This window comes from Bos javanicus, chromosome 15, assembly GCF_032452875.1.
Source record: "Bos javanicus breed banteng chromosome 15, ARS-OSU_banteng_1.0, whole genome shotgun sequence".
In the NCBI taxonomy this organism is placed as follows: Eukaryota; Metazoa; Chordata; class Mammalia; order Artiodactyla; family Bovidae; genus Bos; species Bos javanicus.
Window position 1 is genome coordinate 58,915,678 of NC_083882.1, and position 25,047 is coordinate 58,940,724.

Sequence of the window (25,047 nt, forward strand, 5' to 3'; positions counted from 1 at the left end):
TAAATGGCTGTTTGCTTAGATGGGACAGTTCCTAAGACATATGAAATTAAAAGTGCATTTAACCAAATACTTGTAATCAGAAGATAAACAGGCCAAACAAGGCAGGTGAAAAAGGACATAAGATTAAGTTGCAGCTCCATGTACTTCCTATCACAGGAAAAATGATTAAAACATGTTCTCATTAAGAAACCTATAGATTATTCTCAGACTTGGTTCTAGTGCCACTTATCTTAAACTAATTTGAAATACAAATATACAAAATTGACAGTTTATGAAAAGTAGTCGTTTAAGGTGTGTAAGGGGTCGGGAAGATCACTGGGAGAAGGGCATGCAAACCACTCATGCACACACGTATGCAAAGGGTAGTCAGTCATGAGACAGAAAAGCAGAGACGATAAAGTTTACATATTTAATATATCAAGTAGCAAGAAACAATATTAGTATTTTATTAATGAAGACTATTTAAATAATATTTACAACAGCTTTATCGGCACATATATGTACATTTGTACATCTAAATATGTTTGGAAAGAAAGGTCAGATATATGATTAAAACAATGTCAGACCAAATAAATCCTGGGTCATAATTTTATCACTTCTAAATTCTCATTTTAAAAAACCAGTAAGGGAAATTTAACTCTACTATTTTCTAAAATGTTCTAATCAACTTGAAGCATAGTAAAACTAAGCTGCCACCACACTGACTCAGGAATTTTAAAGGGGAGCAAATATTTTACAAATGCAAAACATACCTTTTTTCTTGAAATTTTATATTTGCTTAGAATACAAAAGCACAAAACAAAAGGAATTTCATTTTCTGCTTGCTAAAGGCATTTGAGTGCACCTAGTTTTTAAGATGGTCTTCTTTCAAAGACTTTAAGCAAGTTCCTGAAAGGGTCCTGGCAAAAAACTCTTAAAAGCAGACTCCTTGATTTTTTCCCCCTTGATTTCGAAGAGGCTTATCTTAGGTTTCCTTTTGAAATACTTCTTCCAAACTTTCTAACCATGTTCGGCCTTATTTTATGGATGTTTCTTTTATAGTCTAGAGAAGAAATAGAGAGATACATAAATATTGTAAAAGTATAATTCAAAAAGAATTTTCACCATTCACTACACTTCACAGTTGGTAATTAATGATTTAAAATATAACACCAACAAAGGAACATTAATACTTTGGCTTGAAAGTAGAAATGCATTTCTCTATATGATAAACTGAAGTTTTAATGCAGAGGTAATGTATGCCCCGCCCATCCCCAAAGCCAGCAAGTGAAGTCAGTGAAAAAACTCCCACATTTACTTCTGTTCTTTTTGAACTAGGAGAGACTACTTCTATGAGCACTCTTCCCCTTCTTTTGGGCACCATCAAGTTTTTTTTTCATTCTTTGGATTACTTCCCTAAGACTTTGAAACTTCTGTATTTTTCCAATTTAGAAGTATCATTGGAATCAGCACTTCTTAATGTGCTTATCCTGATCCCACCACTGCTATCTCACAAATGGGTTCCATTTCTCTATGCCCCTCTTCTGGCTCTGTACCCATGTTCACAATGATTCTCTACCCAATGTAGTGTTGTTACAACTGGAGGGCACCGACTTCTTTATGGGTCTGACTAATCACTCAGTCATTTTCTTGGTCACATTAGATTTTAGTTTTAGGGGCACATATTCTCTCGACACTTCTTGTTTCTCTAAATGCTCAGTAAACAGAGTTAAGGTCATTTTCACTGATGCTTCTCTCTCTCTTTTTTTTTTCTCTTGGTACACTGTTAGCTGGAGAAGTCAGTTGCATAGATTCTAAGGAAGGCTGCCCTGGTTATCTCTTACTTCTCTAGTAATTCCTAATGTGTATTTGGGCATTTTCTCTTGGATATCCTAATGGACATAAACCATCCAGTATGTGTGGATGTGCTCAGTCACGTCCAACTCTTTGTGACCCCATGGACTGTAGCCCACCAGGCTCCTCTGTCCATGGAATTTTCCAGGCAAGAATACTGAAGTGGGTTGCCACTTCCTATTCCAGGGAATCTTCTCGACTAGGGGATGGAACCTGGGTTACCTGCATTAGCAGGTGGATTCTTTACCACTAGCATTACCTGGGAAGCCCACATAAACCACTGGAAGTTGTGTTAGTTGCTCAGTCATGTCTGACTCTGCAACCCCATGGACTGTAGCCTGCCAGGCTCCCCTGCCCATGGGGTTTCCAGGCAAGAATACTGAAGTGGGTTGCCATTTCCTTTTCCAGGGGATCTTCCTGATCCAGGGATTGAACCTGGGTCTCCAGTATTGCAGGAAAATTCTTTACCTTCTGACCTACCAGGGACCTTCACTTTAATACCCTTTTCTAAGGGCTCCGTTATTCTTAATAAGACATAATTATTTCCCCCTTGGCAAGTACTGTAGTTTAGTATTCTTTCCTACTGTTCTCTCATCTCTCTTTACGCACAAGATACTTGATGCATTTATTAGGAAACCCAGATCTCTATTATTTGACAATTATCATAAATTTATTATTTAGTTGTAGAATTATGACTTCCTGGAGAATTTTTTCAGGAGACCAAAGGGACTATATGTATCTACACCACCTGCATATAAACACTATTAAACATTACTAAACATGGCATGCTAAATCAAATAATCATAGTAAATTTTTCTTTTCAGGACTTCACTGATTTTTAAATTTGCATGACAGACATTTCCATTGAACTTAAGGAACTTCTTGTGGCCACCACAAGAAATAATGATTTATCAATGCAGCCTGACAAAGCTATTGAGAAATTTTATATTACTCTAATGAAAAAGCGTTGACAGGAAAAAAAGTAATAATAATTTTCATGTTATTCTCAGTATAATCACTATCTCATGAACTCCTTTTAAAAATTCCAAATACTATAATCATAAGTTCCTTTAGGGAAGAACCAAACCAAGTCTTAATGATCTCTATATTCATCACAGAACCTAGCACATAGTAAGAGTGCAGTAAATACATACTTCCTAATTGAAGTCTTAGGAGCTATAATGTCAGAAAAACAGGTCGGGACACAAAGGCCTAGGAACTGATGGGCACTGTATACTCTAGTTTCATGAAGATGCTTTGTTACCATGGACTCATGTCACCTCCGTAAGCAACTGAGGGGATGTTGTCACCAGACGTGGTTGCAAAGAGATGGACACAACTGAGCACAACACAAGCACAGTCACTGCCATCAGCATTCCCTGCAACTTGCTAACAGGAGTTAAAACATGATTACAACCAGATATAGACTTGAATCTCCCAATAACTGCACAAATGAGTCAGAGGCCAAATTACTAAAAATAATACGCAAAGAGAAAAAATTTCAGATACATTTACAGATATAGTTTATCTGTAAACCTATTAAGTAATATAGCTAATTATATCAAATATTAGTTAAATTATTTACCCACCCTTCTGCAATATAAGGCAGTTTGTATAAACAAAAGGGTACAGAATGTAGAGTCAGGAGACCCAGTTCTGAGTGCTGGCTCCATCAAGAAATCTCTCTGTGGTCTTGGGTAAGCATGTTTTCTATTTTGTGTCTTAAGTTTTCTTATCTGTATCAGGGATAACTACTCACTATGTAATAAAGGTGATGAGTATATAAAGGGAGATTCTTATGAAAGCACTGTAAAATATGTGACGTTTATACATGCTAGTTAATCATTTATTAAATATCAGAATAAGAGCTGAGACATACCCATAGTTGGTTTGTTTTCTTGTAAGTGCTTATCACTTGAATTATCTTGATGAACACGCTTGGCAGATCCAGAATTTAACTCAGCAGTTAATGAAGTATTTGCTGCAGAGCTTTGGGGGAAAATTTTTTTATTTTAGTAAAGCATTCTTTTATATCTCTAAGTTCAAATACAAATTCTATGTTCAATTACGATTAAAGAAAAAGTGAGATACTAAATATTATGTTGTAAAATCCCATAGAAGTAACTGGAGATGCTAAGTAAATTTTTGGCCCATAGGAGAATTTAGCTGTGTGTGTTTTTAATGTGTATTCAAATCAGAGATTATGATTAGAGGTGTATGTCACAATTCTTTAACAGAATTTAACATTTCAGGGTGCTGTGTTGAACTGCATGCAAACACTGTTATTCAAAGTGTAGAGATAAGGAGCTCACTCCAAGAGGTGAAACACTAAGCTCAGATTATAATACCTCTAATCTGGGGAATATAAACAAGTGAGATTGTTTGGAAACCTTGTTTTTAAATCAAAGCATGATAATAACTGAGTATCTCTCTCTGATTACTGCAATTATACAAAGCGAAATGAAAAGAATGATATTGGCCTCATGCTATTAATGGATCAAATTTCTATCTCAATTTGAGTTGACAAATTACTGAGCACCTACTGTGGCTTCATGTCACAAAATACACAAGTGAGTAGGGCACAAACAACCCATGTCCTGAAAATTTACATAATAGATATATGGTGGGGTGGGGGAAAAATAAGACACATAAAATAATACAAGACAGAGTAAAAAAAGAGTCTGGCAGGTTTTCAATGCTGTAGGTTCCTGAGTTCAGAAGAAGAAAGAAAAAGGGAAGATTCTGTGGATGGGATGAGTTTAATCTGGGCCCTGAAAAACAGTGATCCAACCCTTCCCAGTCCTACAGAGGTCAAGTTTCAGCAGGCAGCGTTGAAGGTCAAAGTGGAAGATCTCTTTCTACACTGATTCAAATAAGCTAATTTTAGGAAAATTTCTTGCAAGTCAAGATATTCTATACCATTTTACAAGTTTATACTAATTTGATTGTCTGTTGGATTAACAATTAGAGACTTTTCCTTATGGCAACAACTTGTTCTGGGAATCCTAACCATGTGGGAAAGTGATGCGGGTTTATGTCTGTGGAACAGCAGAATATGGGTTAGTTATATGGTCATTCAAAGTAGTCAGAAATGGCAATTTAATATGCTGCTGCTGCTGCTAAGTCGCTTCAGTCGTGTCCGACTCTGTGTGACCCCAGAGACGGCAGCCCACCAGGCTCCCCTGTCCCTGGGATTCTCCAGGCAAGAACACTGGAGTGGGTTGCCATTTCCTTCTCCAGTGCATGAAAGTGAAAAGTGAAAGTGAGGTCACTCAGTCGTGTCCGACTCCTAGCGACCCCATGGACTGCAGCCTACAAGGCTCCTCTGTCCATGGGATTTTCCAGGCAAGAGTACTGGAGTGGGGTGCCATTGCCTTCTCTGTTAATATGCTAGTAAAGAAAAACAGGTATAAACTCAGTGAATGCTGGAAAAATAAGTCAGCCTGCGTATCTAAATTTTTTAGAGCCTGTAAGAGAAATGATCATGGTGTTCATAATGGTGATTTACCAACTCTGTTCAATAATGCAAATAACGTCTTCCCAAAATGGTTATAGAGAAGTACCTGTGTTATCAAACTAAATTCAGTTGTAGAAATTTTCTATTCCTAAATGGTGCCAAATAAACTAAATTACTATAAATCTATTTTGGATACTAAAGCACACATTTTTGATTATATATATATATAAAATATATTAAAACATATACATTTATAAAATCAAATTCTTTTTTGGTCATTTGGTGATTTTTATTTCTTCAAGTATAAAGATCAGTGTCATTGGTTACTTTTGACAAGGTTTGTTTTTCCAAACGATTTATGTTAAAGTTGTCTTAATGATTTTATGGTATGATTTTTCACTTTGGCTAGTTCTAGACCTTTTGTTTTCACTTGAAAATCAGGGTTTTACTTGAGTAAAACTCACATTTCTAGGAATGAAATCAAAGCCTAATAAAATAAGTTATATATTTATATAAAAGCAAAACATTTAAGTATTTTTAGGATTTAGTCAACTAATGAAATATTTGTTATCAATTTCTGTAAGATTTATTTTAGATCATAAGATAAAAAGACCTAAAATTGTTATGGGTACAAATTCAAATTATTTTAAAGACTATCTTGAGAAGAAACCTAGAAAATATTCTAGTTGTGTGCCAAATATATTTCCATAACTATTAATAAAAGATTAGCCCTTTATTTCCGTACATAGGTAGAATATTTCTGCTTAATAAATGTAATGAATCTCATATTCTTTCAGCTGAGATAATTTCTAGTTGTAATCACAGACTTTTTTCAAAACCAAAAATGTATGCACATGTGAGACCATTTTTGAGTGCCAAGAAAGACGGTGGAACAAACAAAAAACCAAGCAACCAACCAGACATAAAGCAAACAAAACCTCAAATTAATAAATATAATTTATAAGTAAAAATTTACATATGTATTTTATTTGTATATTTGGCAAATTGATTCAGTTAGTTAAAATAGTCTGTTAGAATGATTACAGAAATTGAAATTGTTACATATCTGATATTCTCATTTTAAGTAGTACTAAAAAATTCAGTCTGGTAGGTTTTTGGAATATCCAGTGCTTCTGGATGATAATGTTTTGTGTTTTTTTTTTTTTGAGAGAAAAACTGACAAAATAGATAAATAAATAACTATATACATGGAGCCATTCTTTATTTTTAAAAACCATAATGATATATACACATATCTAAATATGTACATAAAATTGCTAAGTGGAAAATACCAGAGTTTATTACTCTCAAGCTCATGTAGGTTTAATAGGGGGAAAGGAAGATTTTTTTAAAAAGTAATTATGTACATTTCTAGCATTAATCTCTTTTAACCTTAGTTAATGGCAGGATCTAATTATTGGTACCAGAGGGAATGTAACAGAGCAATTAATAGGCTATGAGCAATCTTACTTTATTTGTCCTTTAATATTATTTCACAATAGTAGACATTTGTGTGGAAGCCCTTTAATTTATCTAAACCCACTCCAAATACACAATTTATATACCTGGATATTTCTTGAAAATTCGTTTCATTTGATAATGTCTATGTTTGCATTTAAGTTATTCTTAGCTATAAACTTTTGTTAGATTTGAGTTAAAACAGCAGGGCATGTTACCAGTGAAGAACAAGAAAAGTCTCCAGCACTAATTAATGAAAAGAATAACATGACTGACATAATAAAAATTAGTGTGAAGATGGATAAAACAGATGATGGTGGTTAGCTAGGCTCAGTAAATGATTGATTCCTATATATAACAAATTGCACAATTCAAATTAGTGACATAGCAAAATACAAGATTGTAACTGTCATGGATAATCAGGGACACTCAGGAAAAATCAATCCATGAAATTTAAACATAAACATTCCAAGACTCTACTGTACTCTGGAGAAGAAAGAACAGATGTTGGATGCAACTATGAGATCACACTCTATGTGGCACAAATAAATAGGCTATTTGTAAATTTGTTAACATTAGCCCAGATGATAACAGGTCCACAGTAGAAAACAGGAAACTTAAAGAGTTATCCTAAGATCGTATACTCTTCTCTCCATAATCACATACTAAAGAAAAAGAGTTAAAGCAAATCAGATCCATTTTACAGTTTAACCGTTCACTATATCTTTTCACTGAATTCAGTGTTATAGGATATAAAGAATATATAATGAACTTCATGTCATATAACAATATATTTAAGATATTTTCCCGTCTTTAATTTTTAGCCGTTTTACTGCTGTTTACCTGCGTATGTTGCTTTGTCTTAATGCTGCTTGCAGTGTGCAGTGGTTCTTGAGCCTGTGTTATCTTTGGTCAGTTTTGGAAAATTATTAGCCAGCATCATCTCAAATACTGTTTTTTTTTTGTTTCTTTGTTTTTACATTTTTTTTTTTTTCTCATTTCTTTCTGGGACTCAAAATGCATACATGCTAGATCTGTGTACCATAGACCTCTTTTTTGCTCTTCTCTGTATTTTAATCTTTTTATCCTTTTGTACATTAGTTTGGATTTTTTTTTATTAACCTATCTTCTTTAATGAAACCTATCTTTCTTTAATGAAAGTTCACTAAACTTTCTTCTGCCATACCTAATTTGTTAAATTGATTGAGTTGCAATTTCAGTAAATTCTATTTTTCAGCTCTAGAATATCCATTTGATTCATTTTAATAGAATCCAGTTCTCTGGGAAATTATCATCTATTTTATTGAACTTAATCACAACTAAATTTAAGTCCCTATCTGATAATTCCAGTATCTTCATTACTGCTTCTCTGTTTTTCTCTTGATTTTCAGTCATTTTGTCCTGTCTCCTGGCATATTTGGTAACTTTTGCTTAAGTGGTAAACACTGCATATGAAAAACTGGAGAGGCTGGAGATCATATATTCTTCAGAGATGATTTAATTTTCTTCTGGCAAGTGGGCAGAGAAGGAATTCAACTGGTCTAGATCTGTTTCAGGTTTTCAAGAACCAGTCTATTTCCAGTTTCCCCTACTCCTACCTAGAGCATAGGCCTTCAAAGATTTCAAGTAACACCCTGGGTGTTTAATGGGGCTTCTTCTCATGATGATCCCTAAACAGTAATTTTTGTATCCTGGCCCCATGAGAAGATCAAAACCTTGCTTATTACTTTAGCCTCTTGGTAGCCACTTTTAGCTTGGTTTCTTGGTCTTTTATTCCATGGAGTTTAGAAACTGGCGAATATGCTGTAGGCAAAAGCTACACAGGAGGATTTTGCTTCCTAGCTCAGTGAGGTGCTGACAGCACTAGGCTTCCATTTTCTGCTTGACCTCTATATTTGATGCCATGAATTGAGGAGTCTGATGCAAATGCTAAATGGAAAAAAGAGGCAGAGAAAGTCTAGTTCTCCACAAGTTGTTTTCCATTTTTCTGGGATCTTAGACTCCCAAGTCCTGGCTATGTTGGTTGTTCCCCAGGCCTTTCAAGCAGCTACTGGTTGAATTTCATTAGCTTTTATAATTGCTCCTGATGGAAAGCCTGGTCTGATATAAGCTACAATGTCATAGCCAGAAACAAAAGTTTATTCACTTATCACATTTTAACCAGATATCAAAATCCATTAAAACAGTATAATTTTAGGACTGAAGAAATTCAGTAATGTTTAAAGGGAAAAATACCAAATGAGTAAAAGTTGTCAACAGAAAAAACTTAAAATTAAATAACTTTTTTGAAGGCCAGAGACGTTTAAATTTATTTTAAATAACCTGAAATATGGAATATCTTAAGCAAATACCAAGTGAAATATTTGGGCTTTATCAAGATCTTTGATAATATAAAAGCAGTGCCACATTAGAGCAACTTATTATATGTGTGCACACATGTGAACTGACAGTCTAATTTTAATAAAAAGAGCTGTAGGAAACAATGTGTAAAGGTGATCTTACTTACACACAAAGATCAAAACAGTTTATATTTAAATGTACCTTATTAGTTTCCGTTTCCTTTTGGCGGCAGCAGTCATTGCCATGTAGGATGGTACTGTGCTTGGTATAGGCAGAGGCTGTTTGGTTGAGACTGAAGAAGGGGCAAGCCTGTATATTAAATAATGAAAAACAGAGTAATTTTGATTTGTACTACGGAGAAAAAATGGGGCATATACTCCCATAATTTGAACAGCACCTTGCATTAATTGATAGAGGAAAACACTGTGCAATACTATAACCTTTCCTTGATTGTCTGAGGTTTTCTTTTCTCTTTTTTTATACCACAGATGGACATCAAGAGATTTCTGTACCCCCACAGCATAGAAAAGTGAAGGTATCATTCTTCCCATAGTTAGATTAACTGTGAATATACAGATTAAGTGAGAAGGATATGTTTTTGCTTGGATGACATGTAGTCAACCATACCTTATATTTATGACTATTTCAGAGCAAGCTGAGAGGCTTGTTAATATCAATAGAAACTGTGGTATTTCTTTTAGTGAAGATATTAATGAATAATAATAAACACTTGATAATCCACCATTGATAGGCTATAACATCTAATGCTGAAGTATGAAGAACAAAATAAATATATCTTAAGGTTTCCTCTAGCCTAATGAGGGCCAATCAACTTAAGCTTCAAAATTAAAGACTTCACAGTATTGTTCGTGGATTAATATTTAGAAAGACAAATGAGATTTAATGAAGGTAAAACACTGACTTTTGTAATCAAGATAGCATACTTCATCTATGAAATAGATCTTAAATATAGCTACAGAGCAAAAAGAGAGCCAACAGTTTAAAGGCTATACAAATAAAGAAGAATTGGCAAATACTCCTTTGTACCTTTGCAAAATGTTATTGTTTGGGAGGGATTCTTGTTCAGGTAGTTCACTTTCCAAGCTCCTGGTATCTTCACATATAAGAAATGTAGACTTTAAATCCTCCTGTCCATGTTCTTTTCTCATGTTGAGAGGGATATCTACTTCACACAACATTTTCAAAGAATTATCACTGTTTATATTTGAGCTGATGGTCTGAAAACTGGTAGTATGTGATGGTTTTAATGAGGTCCCTGTAGATGGATTTTGATAAGTTTTTCTACAATTTTCTGGAGTATACACAATGGGCTGAAGCTCTTTGCTGAGGGAATCATTAAGCTGCGTATTTTCAGACTCTACAGACGTTTGGGTATGTTTTATGTTCAAGGGAGAAGGCATTAATTTTCTTCGGGTTCTTTTTTGTGAAGGAATTTTAAGCAGATTAGATTCACCTGGAGATGTGCCTGTTCAACAAAATTAAAAAGAAGCTCAATAATGTTGCCTAAATAGTTTTCTAATAACCTTATCAGTTGAAAGAAGAAATAAACCCTAATAATAAGCATATTTCATGTTAAATTAATAAAAATTTAAAAGAAAATAAGTTGGAAAGAAAAAAGCTATTGCTAATAATGTCAATAAACTCATTATAAAGCAATTCTAAAACAGAAAATAAATACTAAATAGCAATATCAATATGAATTTATAAATACAGCTATCTTGAGATACTGGGCAATTATGACAACAAACTCCAGTAAATATATACATTTCTCTGAGGATCAGTACTTGACCTTCTAATTCCATAAGGTTTTTTTTCTATGTCTGTGAACCTGTTTCTGTTCTGGACAATCAGCAATGAACAACACAATAACGGAAATAAAAAATATATTAGAGGGAACCAATAGCAGAATAACTGAGGGTGAAGAACAGATAAGTGAACTGGAAGACAGAATGGTGGAAATAACTAAAGCAGAATAGAATAAAGAAAAAAGAATTGAAGACAGTCTTATAGACCTCTAGGACAAAATTAAGTGGACCAACATTCGAAATACAGCGGTCCCAGAGAAGAAAAGAACAAGAAAGGGTATGAGAACCTGAAGAGATTATAGTAGAAAAATTCCCTAACGTGGGAAAGGAAATAGCCATTCAAGTCTAGGAAGCCCAGAGAGTCCCAAGCAGGATATACCCATAAAAAAATATGCCAAGACACATAATAATCAAACTAACAAAAATTAAACACAAAGATTAAAGGCAGCAAGGGCAAAGCAAAAAATAACATACAAGGGAACCCCCATAAGGCTAACAGCTGATCTTTCAGCAGAAAGTGCAGGCCAGAAGGGAATGAATGGCAGGATATACTATAAACTTATAACTAAGATTACTCTACCCAGCAAGGATCTCATCAAAAGATGAGAAATCAAAAGCTTTATAGATAAAGCAAAAAGTAAGAGAATTCAGCATCACCAATCCAGCGTTACAACAAATGCAAAAGGAACTTCTCTAGATAGGAAACACAAGAGAAAGAAAAGTCTTATAAAAACAAACCCTAAACAATAAAGGTTTTGGTAACAGGATCACGTGTGTGCACTCAGTTGCTTCAGCTGTGTCAGACTCTTTGCAGCTTAATGAACTGTAGGTCATCCAGCTCCTCTGTCCATGGGATTCTCGAGGCAAGAATACTGGAATAAGCCGCCGTGCCCTCCTCCAGGGGCTCTTCCCAACCCAGGGACTGAGCCTGCGTCTCCTGAATTTCCTGCACTGCAGGCTGATTCTTTACCCACTGAGCCATCCTTAACAACAGTTACCTTAAGTGTAAATGGGTTAAATGCTCCAACCAAAAGACACAGACTGGCTGATTGTATACAAAAATAAGCACTGGGATGACCCAGAGGGATGGTACGGGGAGGGAGGAGGGAGGAGGGTTCAGGATGGGGAACATGTGTATACCTGTGGTGGATTCATGTTGATACACGGCAAAACCAATACAATATTGTAAAGTTAAAAAAAATAAAAATAAAATAAAATAAAATAAAAAAATAAACATCAGCAAGGGAAAAAAAAATAAGACCCTTAAATATGCTGTCTACAAGAGACTCACTTCAGAACTAGGGACACATACAAACTGAAAGTGAAAGGCTGGAACAAGATATTCCGTGCAAATAGAAATCAAAAGAAAGCAGGAGTAGCAATACTTGTATCAGATAAAATAGACTTTAAAATAAACAATCATTACAAGAGACAAAGAAGAACACTACGTAATGATCAAGGCCTCAATCCAAGAAGATATAACGATTATAAATATGTACTGTTTTTTATATTCAACATTCAAGTGATAGCATATATTATTTGTCTTCCTCTGACTTACTCCACTTAGTATATAATTGCAAGGTCCATCCGTGTTGCTGCAAATGGCATTACTTCATTCTTTTTTTTATGGCTATACACTCTTATTCTGAGTAACCAACCTCTTGCCACTACTTTCTCAATCACCTGAGTCCCAAATAACTAGATTTTTACCTTTTCCTTGCATTTCCCAACCTTCACCAATCTTGCCTTAGTTAAAACATAATTCTGATCATGCCATTTTCCTGATTAAAAATGTTTAGTAATTTTTAAACAGAAACATACTATACAAAGATTTTTAGTAGGGTAATTCTTGTCCTTTGCTCTAATACTTAGAGACAAATGGTTTTGTTTGAACTTAAGTGTGAACTCCCACAATACTAGACATAATTAAATATTTAAGCACATAGAGATTTCTCACTTTTTTTTAGTGTACAAAATAATGATTACATAAATAATGATAAACTTGATGAGCTTCAGTGAACTTATGCTGCATTTCTTAATTTTTTTTTTCTCCTTTGCCTATTTCATTCTGGTAAACTTCATGGTGCCTGACACAAAGTAATTCTGCATGGAGTGTGCTGTTAAGGGAAGAAACTATAATCTGTATTTCTCACCATGTTTTCAAATCAGGCAGTAAAATTTCCAATTGATGTCATGTATGTTTTACAATATAACAATAACTTAAATTACACTGAAAGTTGAATAAAATAAGTGCTGTGTAAATATTTCAACAGAACAGTTCAAACTTTCAACCAAGTTAAAAAATACAGTTATAACAATCAGCAAGAGTACATGCGTTATTCTTATTACATTAGTTGACAATAGACTGCTGTGGCTAGGTTGACAATTACCCTCTAGGAAATACAATTTAAAAACAGGAAGAAAAATATGATCCCTATTCTACTAAGGAATTTTACTTTTCTGAGAACTAGATAAATGAGATCCAGATCTTAAAATAATTTTCCACTCCCTTTAACATGACATTTGTCAAATTTTCCATTACCAGATATTTTTATACTAATGCTGCAGTGTAAAGACAGTTACTTTTCTCCACTGTGCTGCTACCACCAATTTGGTGGCTATTAATAGCTGGAAGATTAACTTCTTTTCCCATGAGAGGCCGTATGGGTATATAGAGGATAGAAAACTATATCGAGGATGGAGAACTGAATTGGAAGTCAGGAGACTTGGATTCTATTTCTGGTTTTACTAACAACTCACTGAGTGACCTTGGGCAATTCACTTGAGCAGTATGGGTATTAATGCCCCCTAGAAAAACAGGGATACTACCTTTCTATGTACAGGGATTTTCTAGGATTAGATAACATCTATAAAATACTTAAGAATCAAGGAAAGGCCCTAGAATTATAGGCTTCAACTGTTAGCATTATGATAGTCACAGACTAAGCTCTAATTTGCTTTTCAGTATTCCATCAGGTGGTTCAGTGGTAAAGAATCTGCTTGGCAATGCAGGTTCAATTCCTGGGTTGAGAAGATCCCCTGGAGAAGGAAATGGCAACCCACTCCAGTGTTCTTGTAAGGAAAATCCCATGGATTAAGGAGCCTGGCGTGCTACAGTACATGGGGTTGCAAAGAGCTGGACATAACTGAGCACATTCCATTAATACCCAATGCACAATTATCACCAAAAGAATATGTTTCAAACAACATCTTGCTTTCAGTTTATCGAATACCCAATTTATCAAGGCTGATGATAAACTGTAAGAGAAACCAAAGGTATTATTAAAGCAGAACATCTAAGTATTATTTGAACATGCAGGCTTCATAACAACATTGTAAAATTCAGAACACATTGGACCATGAAATCTCAAGGGATAAGGATTATCTAGAGTAACTATTTTTATTGCCCAGATCTACGGAGAGATAACTGCTGGAGCGGCAGTGGGCAAATTCCCATGATAGTGGACCACATTTGCTCTATTGCTTATAAACACTATGAGAAGTGGGTACTATCGTAATACACCAAAGAAATATTGACCTGTTCTTTGGGATAATCTAAACATATACCCAGTATCAAATGTTGATACGATCAGACATTATCTTTAGCCATAATTCTACTCTCTTGATAGGATATATTAATAACCTGAAGGAGAAACATGAAGATGTGGCTGATAATGGATTCACATACCACTGTTTTATTGAACCTGAAAGAAGAGATGCTACAGACACACAGCATGTGCAAAATACAAGTCCAGGAGATTCTTTTCTTTTATCCTCTCAATTATTAAGTACAGATAAAATAATGAGAGAGCAGAAATCTAATAGATAAGTAGTCCTGAATTGACTACTTAGACTGACGAGTTACTAAGAAATGTTCAGAAGTTAATCAGATCAAAGTAAGATTTAAAGACTTAAATAAAAATTCAGCAGTCAATTCACTGAAACTATAAGCATATAATGACTCCATTTACTCATGAAGACTAAAGGACACAATAAACAAGTGAAATTTCACTTTTAATATGATATCCAGAATATATAAATACAATTTATATATTATATAATAAGTTATATATACTATATATAAATATATATATTACACATATATAATAAATAGTCATTCCCCTTTAGTCAGGTAAAGGAATACTTGAAGTGGGTATAGCAAACTGGAGAGTGCTGGGCAAGGGGCTGTAACAACTACTGGATATGCTAGGTGTGTAAGAGAGATCTGCTGTACTTTTCCATTACAAGATGTGCAGTAACTTTCCAGAAAAGCAGGCTTAGGCATCTGTAGCTACCGCAGATTCAGCCTGGGAAAATACTATCTAAGAAGATTCTGTAATTCTTGGGCTTATAGTGGAAATGACAAAGAAAAAACCTGGAGGAAAATTATAATTCTTTTAAAAAGGGTCCCTAAAACAAGAAAAGAAATCGTGGAGTTATGGATTTTCAGAACAAGAGGTTCTAACAGGCAATGTTAGGTAATGAAATACCTCAGCAATGGAGGAGCCACACAGGAGTTGATGGGACATTAAAAATGCATTTTTATAAGGTAGGCTCATAAAACTGGGATGGAAAAGACTGGCAGTTGCTTGGGAAGATAGCAAGTCTTCTCTCCAGGGTCTCTTCATCTAAGGAACCAGCCTACTATATCATATACTAAGTACAGAAGATAGCAGGTACCCCACAGTCTGAAAAAATTTGTTACTTGTAGACCATGTCTTGGAACTTAATTCTCCAACAAAAAGTGTAGGTATACTGCATTTCTATTGTCCTGAAATGGTTATGGATCCATGGTTATGTGAATATGACTTCATGTCCAAATAACAACAATAACCATAATGTTGAGACTGTTAAAAGAAGTTACTACTATTATTTTCAGTACAGTTTCAATGTTTGTTTGATTAATGAAAGAAAAAAAAGTTGTAGTCAGCTATGGAACAAGAAATGTACTCAGATTTTTCTCCTATGTGTCTAAAATACTGGTAGCTGGGCTTATACAGCCTCTAAATGGGAAATCAAACAGTTCTTTTTAGATAATAAACTATAGCAATAAAAGAAGACCTAAGTATTGACATTTTCAGGTTCCCCTCAACTAACTTTTTAACTAATTTTTTAGACATTGCCATAAATCAAGGCTAATTAGCTGAAAGACCTATGTACACAGAATACATCAAAAGTCACCAGATATTTGAGAATAGATAATAAAGGAAACAGACAAGTATTTTAGGAAACCATAATTAATGTCTTCAGAGAAATGAGAAATTATTACAATCATGAAACAAAATCAAAGTGCTATGGAAAGAAACAATGAATTATAAGACAGAGTTCTTAGAAATTTAAAACAAGAGGAAAAAACTAAAAATAAAGGTTATAAGATAAAGCTGAAGACATCTCCTAGAAAGACTAGCAAACAAACAAAAAGAGGTAAATACTAGATAACTGATAACAGAATTAGAAGATTAATCCAGGAGATCCAAAATCGGATTAATAATAATGTTCCAAAGACAGAAAAGAAAGAAGGGAAAAAAAAATTACAGAGGTTTATCTATGTAAGCATGTGTATGTACGTTAAAATCTGTGAAAATTTCCCAGAGTGAAAAGATAAAGGTTTCCAGAGAAAAAGGCCCACAAACTGTTTAGTGTAATGACTTAGACACCACCAAGGTATAGCACTGTGACACTGCAGAACACCCAGGAACCCAACGTTTTCCTGGGAGAAAGTCTCACACAAAGTATGACAAATAAAAATGGCGTGACAGTTAACAGCAACATTGGAATCTAGAAATCAATGGAGAAACATGTTCACAGTTCTTGGAAAAATTATTTCCAACCTAGAATTCTACACTGAGTCAAACAATCAGAAAATAAAAATACTGCTATAAATCCATGATCTAAAAAAATTTTACTTCCTATACACCCATTCTCCAAATCTACTGGAGGATGTGCTTCTGTAGAATAAAGGAGAACAACAAGAAAGCGAATGGGAAAAACAAATACTACATACAGAAAGAGCAAAGCAGTACAAGAAAAGAGTGTATGCAGTTCTTAACTCAACAAGGAATGATATTTACTTGATAACACTCGAAATTTATTTTTAAAAAGGTGAAAAACTGTTCTGGCAAAAAGGAGGAGGAAATGTATACATACTGTAAAGGAGTTAAATCCTTATCTTCTAAAATAAAAAGAGAAATATTTAAAATTGGAAATTACAAACAAGAATTAGCAGCATAAATTTGAAATTTAAAAATCAGGATGAAAAACCAAATGAATAAGAATTGGGAGTGAGCAGCAATACTTCCACAAATATTACAGTACTTGTTGACTTACATAGGTATTACTATAAACAGGTTATTACTTCATGCAGAGGCTTTTAATGAAAAGAAAAAGTCAGACTTTGGGGCTGTAAAAGGAAAGAACAGACCAAAATTGTTTCTTGCTTATTCTGGGATAGCTTTACTCAAAATCTATGGACAGAGTAGGGTCAAACTAGACAAAGCTATGAAACTTTACATTCAAAAGTCTAATTAACTGAAACATGCAAGGAAATAACATGAAATGAATTGGCAATCAAATAGAAGGGCAAGATAAAAATTCTTAGGTGGGGAAGATTTTTCTTTATTTAGCCCCATTCTCCCCTGGCTGACTATCTCACTCTCCCATTCATGTTTTCCCCAGCATTTAACAAAAAGAAAGGCAGGACAGTTAACTTCCTAGGAGAATTTAAAGAGGGCCAATATATAAAGAATATGAAAAAGAATGTATAATATATAACTGAATCATTCTGCTGTACAGTAGAAAACAACAACAAAAAGAAATTAACACAGCATTGTAAATCAACTGCTGCTGCTGCTGCTGCTGCTAAGTCGCTTCAGTCGTGTCCAACTCTGCGACCCCATAGATGGCAGCCCACCAGGCTCCCCCGTCCCTGGGATTCTCCAGGCAAGAACACTGGAGTGGGTTGCCATTTCCTTCTCCAATGCATGAAAGTGAAAAGTGAAAGGGAAGACTCTCAGTCGAGTCAGACTCTTAGCGACCCCACGGACTGCAGCCTACCAGGCTCCTCCATCCATGGGATTTTCCAGGCAAGAGTACTAGAATGGGGTGCCATTGCCTTCTGTAAATCAACTATAATTCAATAAAATAATGTCAGGAAAAAAAGTAAAAGAGGCCAATAAAAATGTGACTCAATCAGCAAAAATAAATCATTCAATATGATGAGAATGAGTAAAACACATTTAAAGTCATGAGTCCCATGATGAAGGAAAATTCCTTTTATTCGGGGAACAGGTAATCCATTCATGAAATCTGAATGTTTGCATGAGTAATTCTAATATACTTTAAAGTTTATAGCGAAATATAAATAGTAGAAATAAAAATAAAGTTTTATTTCTTAGAGAAATAAAAGACATATTTTGTACAAGGACATGGATTTAATCATTTTGCTTTCATATATTTTAAGTATCCTAAAGATCTCTGCATGTGTGCTAAGTTGGTTCAGTCGTGTCTTTGTCACCCCATGGACTGTAGCCTGCCAGGCTCCTCTGTCCACGGGATTCTCCAGGTAAGAGTACTGGAGTGGGTTGTCATATCCTTCTCCAAAAGATCTCTAGTTATAGTTATGTTTCTTATACCTTTTCTTTATCTTTACATTTAGATTCCATACAAAGGTAAGATGTACTTAATTTCTTTACAGGTTTGTTGAGAAATATTCAGGTGATTAAACAGAGAGGACAGCACTTTAAGAATCAAACAATTTTTCTATTACTGTTTTCAGATTAACTAGAATACATCTAGGTCTAATAACAATTTGGGAATGTCCTGGAGAGAAACTGTTCATTGAAAAATAACTTTGGTATTGCTTTACTTATAAAGGTCTAACATAGTTTTCATGAAGTTCAAATGGTCTTTTAAGGTTTATTACACCTAACATAGTTGAAGGCACATATTAATAAAGTAACAAGATAATGCACCTGATTTTTGTTTTTATAGTTATGACGCTTTTCTTAAAAATGATAATTTAGCAAAAGTACAGAAACAATGCTAGGGATTTATTCAACAGCTCCTAGTTTAGGGAAAAGTGTAGGTGATGAAAGTTACATGATTAAATAATAAAACTTTCAAAATGATTATGTAATACAATTTAACCAGGCTTTTAAAAGTGATCAGAGATAGATCAGAGCTAATGAAAGATATAGAAGAGCCTTTCTTCTAAACCCTAGGGTAAGTTTTGCTTAATGAATCCAATCCTAGTCTTTGTAATACTTATCCATTAATAGTTTAGGAAACATCTTAAAATATTTATATAATGCTTTAAGGCATCTTATATACAACTGAAAATGTGCATTTCAGGATAAAGTGGTTTACTGTTCTATTTATCTGTTCCTACATTATGGCTAGAGATTCCCGCTTCAAAAAGTTTGTTTACTGTAAGTCTATAAAGAGACTTAAAAAGGAAGTCAGTCAAAAACATTTTGTTGAGATTGCCAAGTTTTAGAAGCCTTTCAAAAATCTTTTAAGTATTAAAATGACTTTTAAAATTAACTGCAAGTGCAAAAGTTGTGGATGAGATGGTGAAAAAAACTAATTTTCATCAATAATAGTCTGAATTCTAACACAATATTACCTAGACTACAACACAAGTAAATTAACATTCGTGTTGTTTGTATAGCATTTTATAGAATAAAATATGCTATTAATATAATCTACAGCTTACTATCAAAACAAAAACCATGAAAACAGTTATGAAGTTAGAATGAATCTGCCTTCCCACTATATTTGCCAAGTGGTTAGAAGAAATTATGACTAAATACTTGATAACTGGTTAAGTGGTTAATGAAGAACTAAAAACAATTTAGATATTAATCTGTCCTTTGCTATCATTCCCCCAAACTTTTGAAATTTTAAGGAATATGACGAACTGATGACAGTGCAATCAAAGCAGTAAATTTAGATATTTCGACTTTGTCAGTGAAATACAACTGAGTTTCAGAAAGAAGTATAACAAAAAGACATTTGAGAAACTGCTTATACTTTAAGAGAAACATAGCTTCCCAGGTGGTGCTAGTGGTAAAGAACCGACCTGCCAATGCAGGAGACATAAGAACTTGGGTTTGATCCCTAGGTCAGGAAAATCCCCTGGAGAAGGAAATGGCAACCTAATCCAGTGTTCTTGCCTGGAGAATCCCATGGACAGCAGAGCCTGGCAGGCTACAGTCCAAGCAGTCACAAAGAGTTGGACATGACTGAAGCAACTCAGCACACATGCACAAGAGAAACATCTAAAAATGCATTGATTGGCTGTATTGTTCTTTAAGCTATTTAAGTCTACCTGTGAGCACAATCTAGTTTGCTTCATTACTTCAATCTTTCAAATATTTCATTTCTTCAAGAAGGCTATCCCACAGATTTGGCTTAGGGCTCTAAAATGTTTTCAGTAGAAAGCAAGAGAAAACAGAGTTGTTTCATGTCGTCTTTCTAAAAACAGTTTTAAGAAATATCAATACATTTTTATTTTTAAAAGAATTTTTAGTATATTTTTTACTTATTATTTTAAACAAATTTCCTTAATTAGGCCTTAGGATTAAATACTACATTTATTAGTATATGCCACTTCTTATATGCTCCCACTAACTGACAAGCCAGTTCATTTCAGTTCAGTTCACTCAGTCGTGTCTGGTTCTTTGTGAACCCATGGACTGCGGCATGCCAGGCTTCCCTGTCCATCACCAGGTAAAGGAGCTTGCTCAAACACATGTCCATCGAGTCGGTGATACCATCCAACCATCTCATGCTCTGCCGTCCCTTATTCTACAGCCTTCAATCTTTCCCAGCATCAGGGTCTTTTCCAACAAGTTAGTTCTTTGCATTATGTGGCCAAAAAATTGGAGCTTCAGTTTCAGCATCAGTCCTTCAAATGAATATTCAGGACTGATTTCCTTTAGGATTGACTGGTTTGATCACCTTGCAGTTCAAGGGACTCTCAAGAGTCTTCTCCAACACCACAGTTCATAAACATTAATTCTTCGGCACTCAGCTTTCTTTATAGTCCAACTCTCACATCCATACATGACTACTGGAAAAACCATAGCTTTGACTAGACAGACCTTTGTTGGCAAAGTAATGTCTCTGCTTTTTAATATGCTGTCTAGGTCGGTCATAATTTTTCTTCCAAGGAGCAAGCATCTTTTAATTTCATGGCTGCAGTCACCATCTGCAGTGATTTTGGAGCCTCAAAAAATAAAGTCTGTCACTGTTTGCATTGTTTCCCCATCTATTTGCATGAAGTGATGGGACCAGATGTCATGATCTTAGTTTTCTGAATGTTGAGTTTTAAGCCAACTTTTTCACTCTCTTCTTTCACTTTCATCAAGAGGCTCTTTAGTTCTTCTTCGCTTTCTGCTATAAGGGTGGTGTAATCTGCGTATCGGAGATTACTGATATTTCTCCCGGGAGTCTTGATTCCAGCTTGAGCTTCATCCAGCCTGGCATTTCACAAGATGTACTCTGAATATAAGTTAAATAAGCAGAGTGACAATATATAGCCTTGACATACTCCTTTCCCAATTTGGAACCAGTCTCTTGTTCCATGTCCAGTTCTACCTGTTGCTTCTTGACCTGCTTACAGATTTCTCAGGAGGCAGGTAAGGTGGTCTGGAGAAGGAAATGGCAATCTACTCCGGTATTCTTGCCTGTAAAATTCCATGGATGGAGGAGCCTGGTAGGCTACAGTCCATGGGGTCGCAAAGAGTCAGACACGACTGAGCGACTTCACTTTCTTTCTTTCTATAGTTCCTTTGGAGGAGATGGCAACCCACTCCGGTGTTCTTGCCTGGAAAATTCCATGGATGGAGGAGCCTGGTGAGTTACGGTCTATGGGGCTGCAAAGAGTCGGACACGACTGAGCAACTAACACACACACACACACACACACACACACACACAGACAGGTAAGGTGGTCTGGTATTCCCATTTCTTTAAGAATTTCCCACAGTTTGTTGTGATCCACACAGTCAAAGGCTTTGGCATAGTCAATAAAGCAGAAGTAGACATTTTTCTGGAACTCTCTTGCTTTTTTGATGATACGATGGATGTTGGCAATTTGATCTCTGGTTCCGCTGCCTTTTCTAAATTAGCTTGAACATCTGAAAGTTCATGGTTCACGTTCCATTGAAGCCTGGCTTGGAGAATTTTGAGCAGTACTTTGCTAGTGTGTGAGATGAATGCAATTGTGTGGTAGTTTGAATATTCTTTGGCATTGCCTTTCTTTGGGATTGGAAAGAAAACTGACCTTTTCTGGTCCTGTGGCCACTGCTGAGTTTTCCAAATTTGCTGGCATACTGAGTGCAGTACTTTCTTATTTATTTATTTATTTTTTTTGGAAACAAATTATCCTTTTATTCAAACAATCTTACCTGAAATCTACATTGAATTTGCTTTACTCTCTTGAAAAGAAAAAAAAGCCACGTCCTCAAATTGTAATGCAATCATAAATACAGTTAGTCTCTATCTTTTTTTTTTTTTTTTTTTACAAAAAGTGGGAATGTTTCCAGGTTTATTTAGTTATTTATTTATTTTTTAATTTTATTTTATTTTTAAACTTTACATAATTGTGGGAATGCAAACTAGTACAGCCACTATGGAGAACAGTGTGGAGATTCCTTAAAAAACTGGAAATAGAACTGCCTTATGATCCAGCAATCCCACTGCTGGGCATACACACTGAGGAAACCAGAAGGGAAAGAGACACGTGTACCCCAATGTTCATCGCAGCACTGTTTATAATAGCCAGGACATGGAAGCAACCTAGATGTCCATCAGCAGATGAATGGATAAGAAAGCTATGGTACATATACACAATGGAGTATTACTCAGCCATTAAAAAGAATACATTTGAATCAGTTCTAATGAGGTGGATGAAACTGGAGCCTATTATACAGAGTGAAGTAAGCCAGAAAGAAAAACACCAATACAGTATACTAACGCATATATATGGAATTTAGAAAGATGGTAACAATAACCCGGTGTACGAGACAGCAAAAGAGACAATGATGTATAGAACAGTCTTATGGACTCTGTGGGAGAGGGAGAGGGTGGGAAGATTTGGGAGAATGGCATTGAAACCTGTAAAATATCATGTATGAAACGAGTTGCCAGTCCAGGTTCAATGCACGATACTGGATGCTTGGGGCTAGTGCACTGGGACGACCCAGAGGGATGGTATGGGGAGGGAGGAGGGAGGAGGGTTCAGGATGGGGAACACATGTATACCTGTGGCGGATTCATTTTGAGTGCAGTACTTTCACAGCATCATCTTTCAGGATTTGAATTAGTTCAACTGGAATTGCATCACCTCCACTAGCTTTGTTTGTAGTGGTGTTTCCTAAGGCCCACTTGAGTTTGCATTCCAGGATGTTTGGCTCTAGGTGAGTGATCACACCATTGTGGTTATATGGGTCATAAAGATCTTTTTTATATAGTTCTTCTGTGTATTCTTGGCACCTCTTCTTAGTATCTTCTACTTCTGTTAGGTCCATACCATTCTGTCTTTTACTGTGCTCATCTTTGCATGAAATGTTCCCTTGGTGTCTCTAATATTCTTGAAGAGATCTCTAGTCTTTCCCATTCTGTTGTTTTCCTCTATTTCTTTACATTGATCACTGAGGAAGGCTTTTTTTTTTTTTTAATCTCTCCTTGCTATTCTTTGGAACTCTGCATTCAAATGGGTATATCTTTCGTTTTCTCCTTTCCTTTTCACTTCTCTTCTTTTCACAGCTATTTGTAAGGGCTCCTCAGACAACCATTTTGCCTTTTTGCATTTATTTTTCTTGGAGATACTCTTGATCGTTGACTCCTGTACAATGTCACAAACCTCTGTCCATAGTTCTTCAGGCACTCTATCAGATCTCATCCCTTGAATCTATTTGTCACTTCCACTATATAATCTATTTGATTTAGGTCAGACCTGAATGGTCTAGTGGTTTTCTCCAATTTCTTCAAATTAAGTCTGAATTTGGCAATAAGGAGTTCATGATCTGAGTCACAGTCAGCTCCTGGTCTTATTTTTGCTGACTGTATAGAGATTCTCCATCTTTGGCTGCAAAGAAAATAATCAATCTGATTTCAGTATTGACCATCTGGTGATGTTCATGCATAGAGTCTTCTCTTGTGTTGTTGGAAGAGGGTGTTTGCTATGACCCGTGCATTCTCTTGGCAAAACTCTATTAGCCTTTGCCCTGCTTCAGTTTGTACTCCAAGGCCAAGTTTGCCTGTTATTCTAGGTATCTCTTGACTTGCTACTTTTGCATTCCATTCCCCTATAATGAAAAAGACATCTTTTTTGGGTGTTAGTTCTAGAAGGTCTTATAGATCTTCAGAGAACCGTTCAGCTTCAGCTTCTTCAGCATTACTGGTTGGGGCATAGACTCGGAATACTGTGATACTGAATGGTTTGCCTTGGAAATGAACAGAGATCACACTGTCATTTTTGAGATTGCATCCAAGTACTGCATTTTGGACTCTTTTGTTGACTATGATGGCTACTCCATTTCTTCTAAGGGATTCTTGCCCACAGTAGTAGATATAATGGTAATCTGAGTTAAATTCACCCATTCCAGTCCATTTTAGTTCACTAACTTCTAAAATGTCGATGTTCACTCTTGCCATATCCTGTTTGACCACTTCCCATTTGCCTTGATTCATGGACCTAACATTCCAGGTTCCTATGCAATATTGCTCTTTACAGCATTGGATTTTACTTCCATCACCAGTCACATATACAATTGGGCACAGTTTTTGCTTTGGCTCCATCTCTTCATACCTTATTTAATATCCTAGTGCTTTCGTAGATCAGGGAATTAAAAATAAAGTGGTGGTTTTTTATCTTTTAGAGTGATAATACCTCAATGTAGATGAATCAAGAAACAGCAGTAAGCAAACTGTTTAGAAATAATAGGTGCATACTAGTAATGTAATAAAAATATAATGGGAATGTAACAGTGTGTGTAGGCAAAGGGGACAGGACTCATTAATAGGAAGCTTTGAAAAAGAAGGCAGTGTCTGAATCAGACTCTCAATGAGGATAAGGATTTTAATTAACTAGGATGTGGAATGGACAAGTAGGACTCCAGATTGACG

At 35.2% G+C, this 25,047-nt stretch overlaps 1 protein-coding gene across 1 annotated transcript in view; it reads right to left on the reverse strand.

The window, feature by feature from the left end:
- Positions 1 to 432: 432 nt before the first annotated feature.
- Positions 433 to 25,047, reverse strand: part of KIF18A (kinesin family member 18A) — an 86,083-nt gene continuing 61,468 nt past the window's right edge. Inside the window, exons 14-17 of the mRNA XM_061380987.1 lie at positions 10,136 to 10,574; positions 9,290 to 9,397; positions 3,713 to 3,822; positions 433 to 1,042 (exon numbers count right to left, since the gene is read on the reverse strand). Of these exons, the coding sequence (XP_061236971.1) occupies positions 960 to 1,042; positions 3,713 to 3,822; positions 9,290 to 9,397; positions 10,136 to 10,574 (740 nt within the window). The 3' untranslated portion in view covers positions 433 to 959. The remainder of the gene's footprint in view (positions 1,043 to 3,712; positions 3,823 to 9,289; positions 9,398 to 10,135; positions 10,575 to 25,047) is intronic.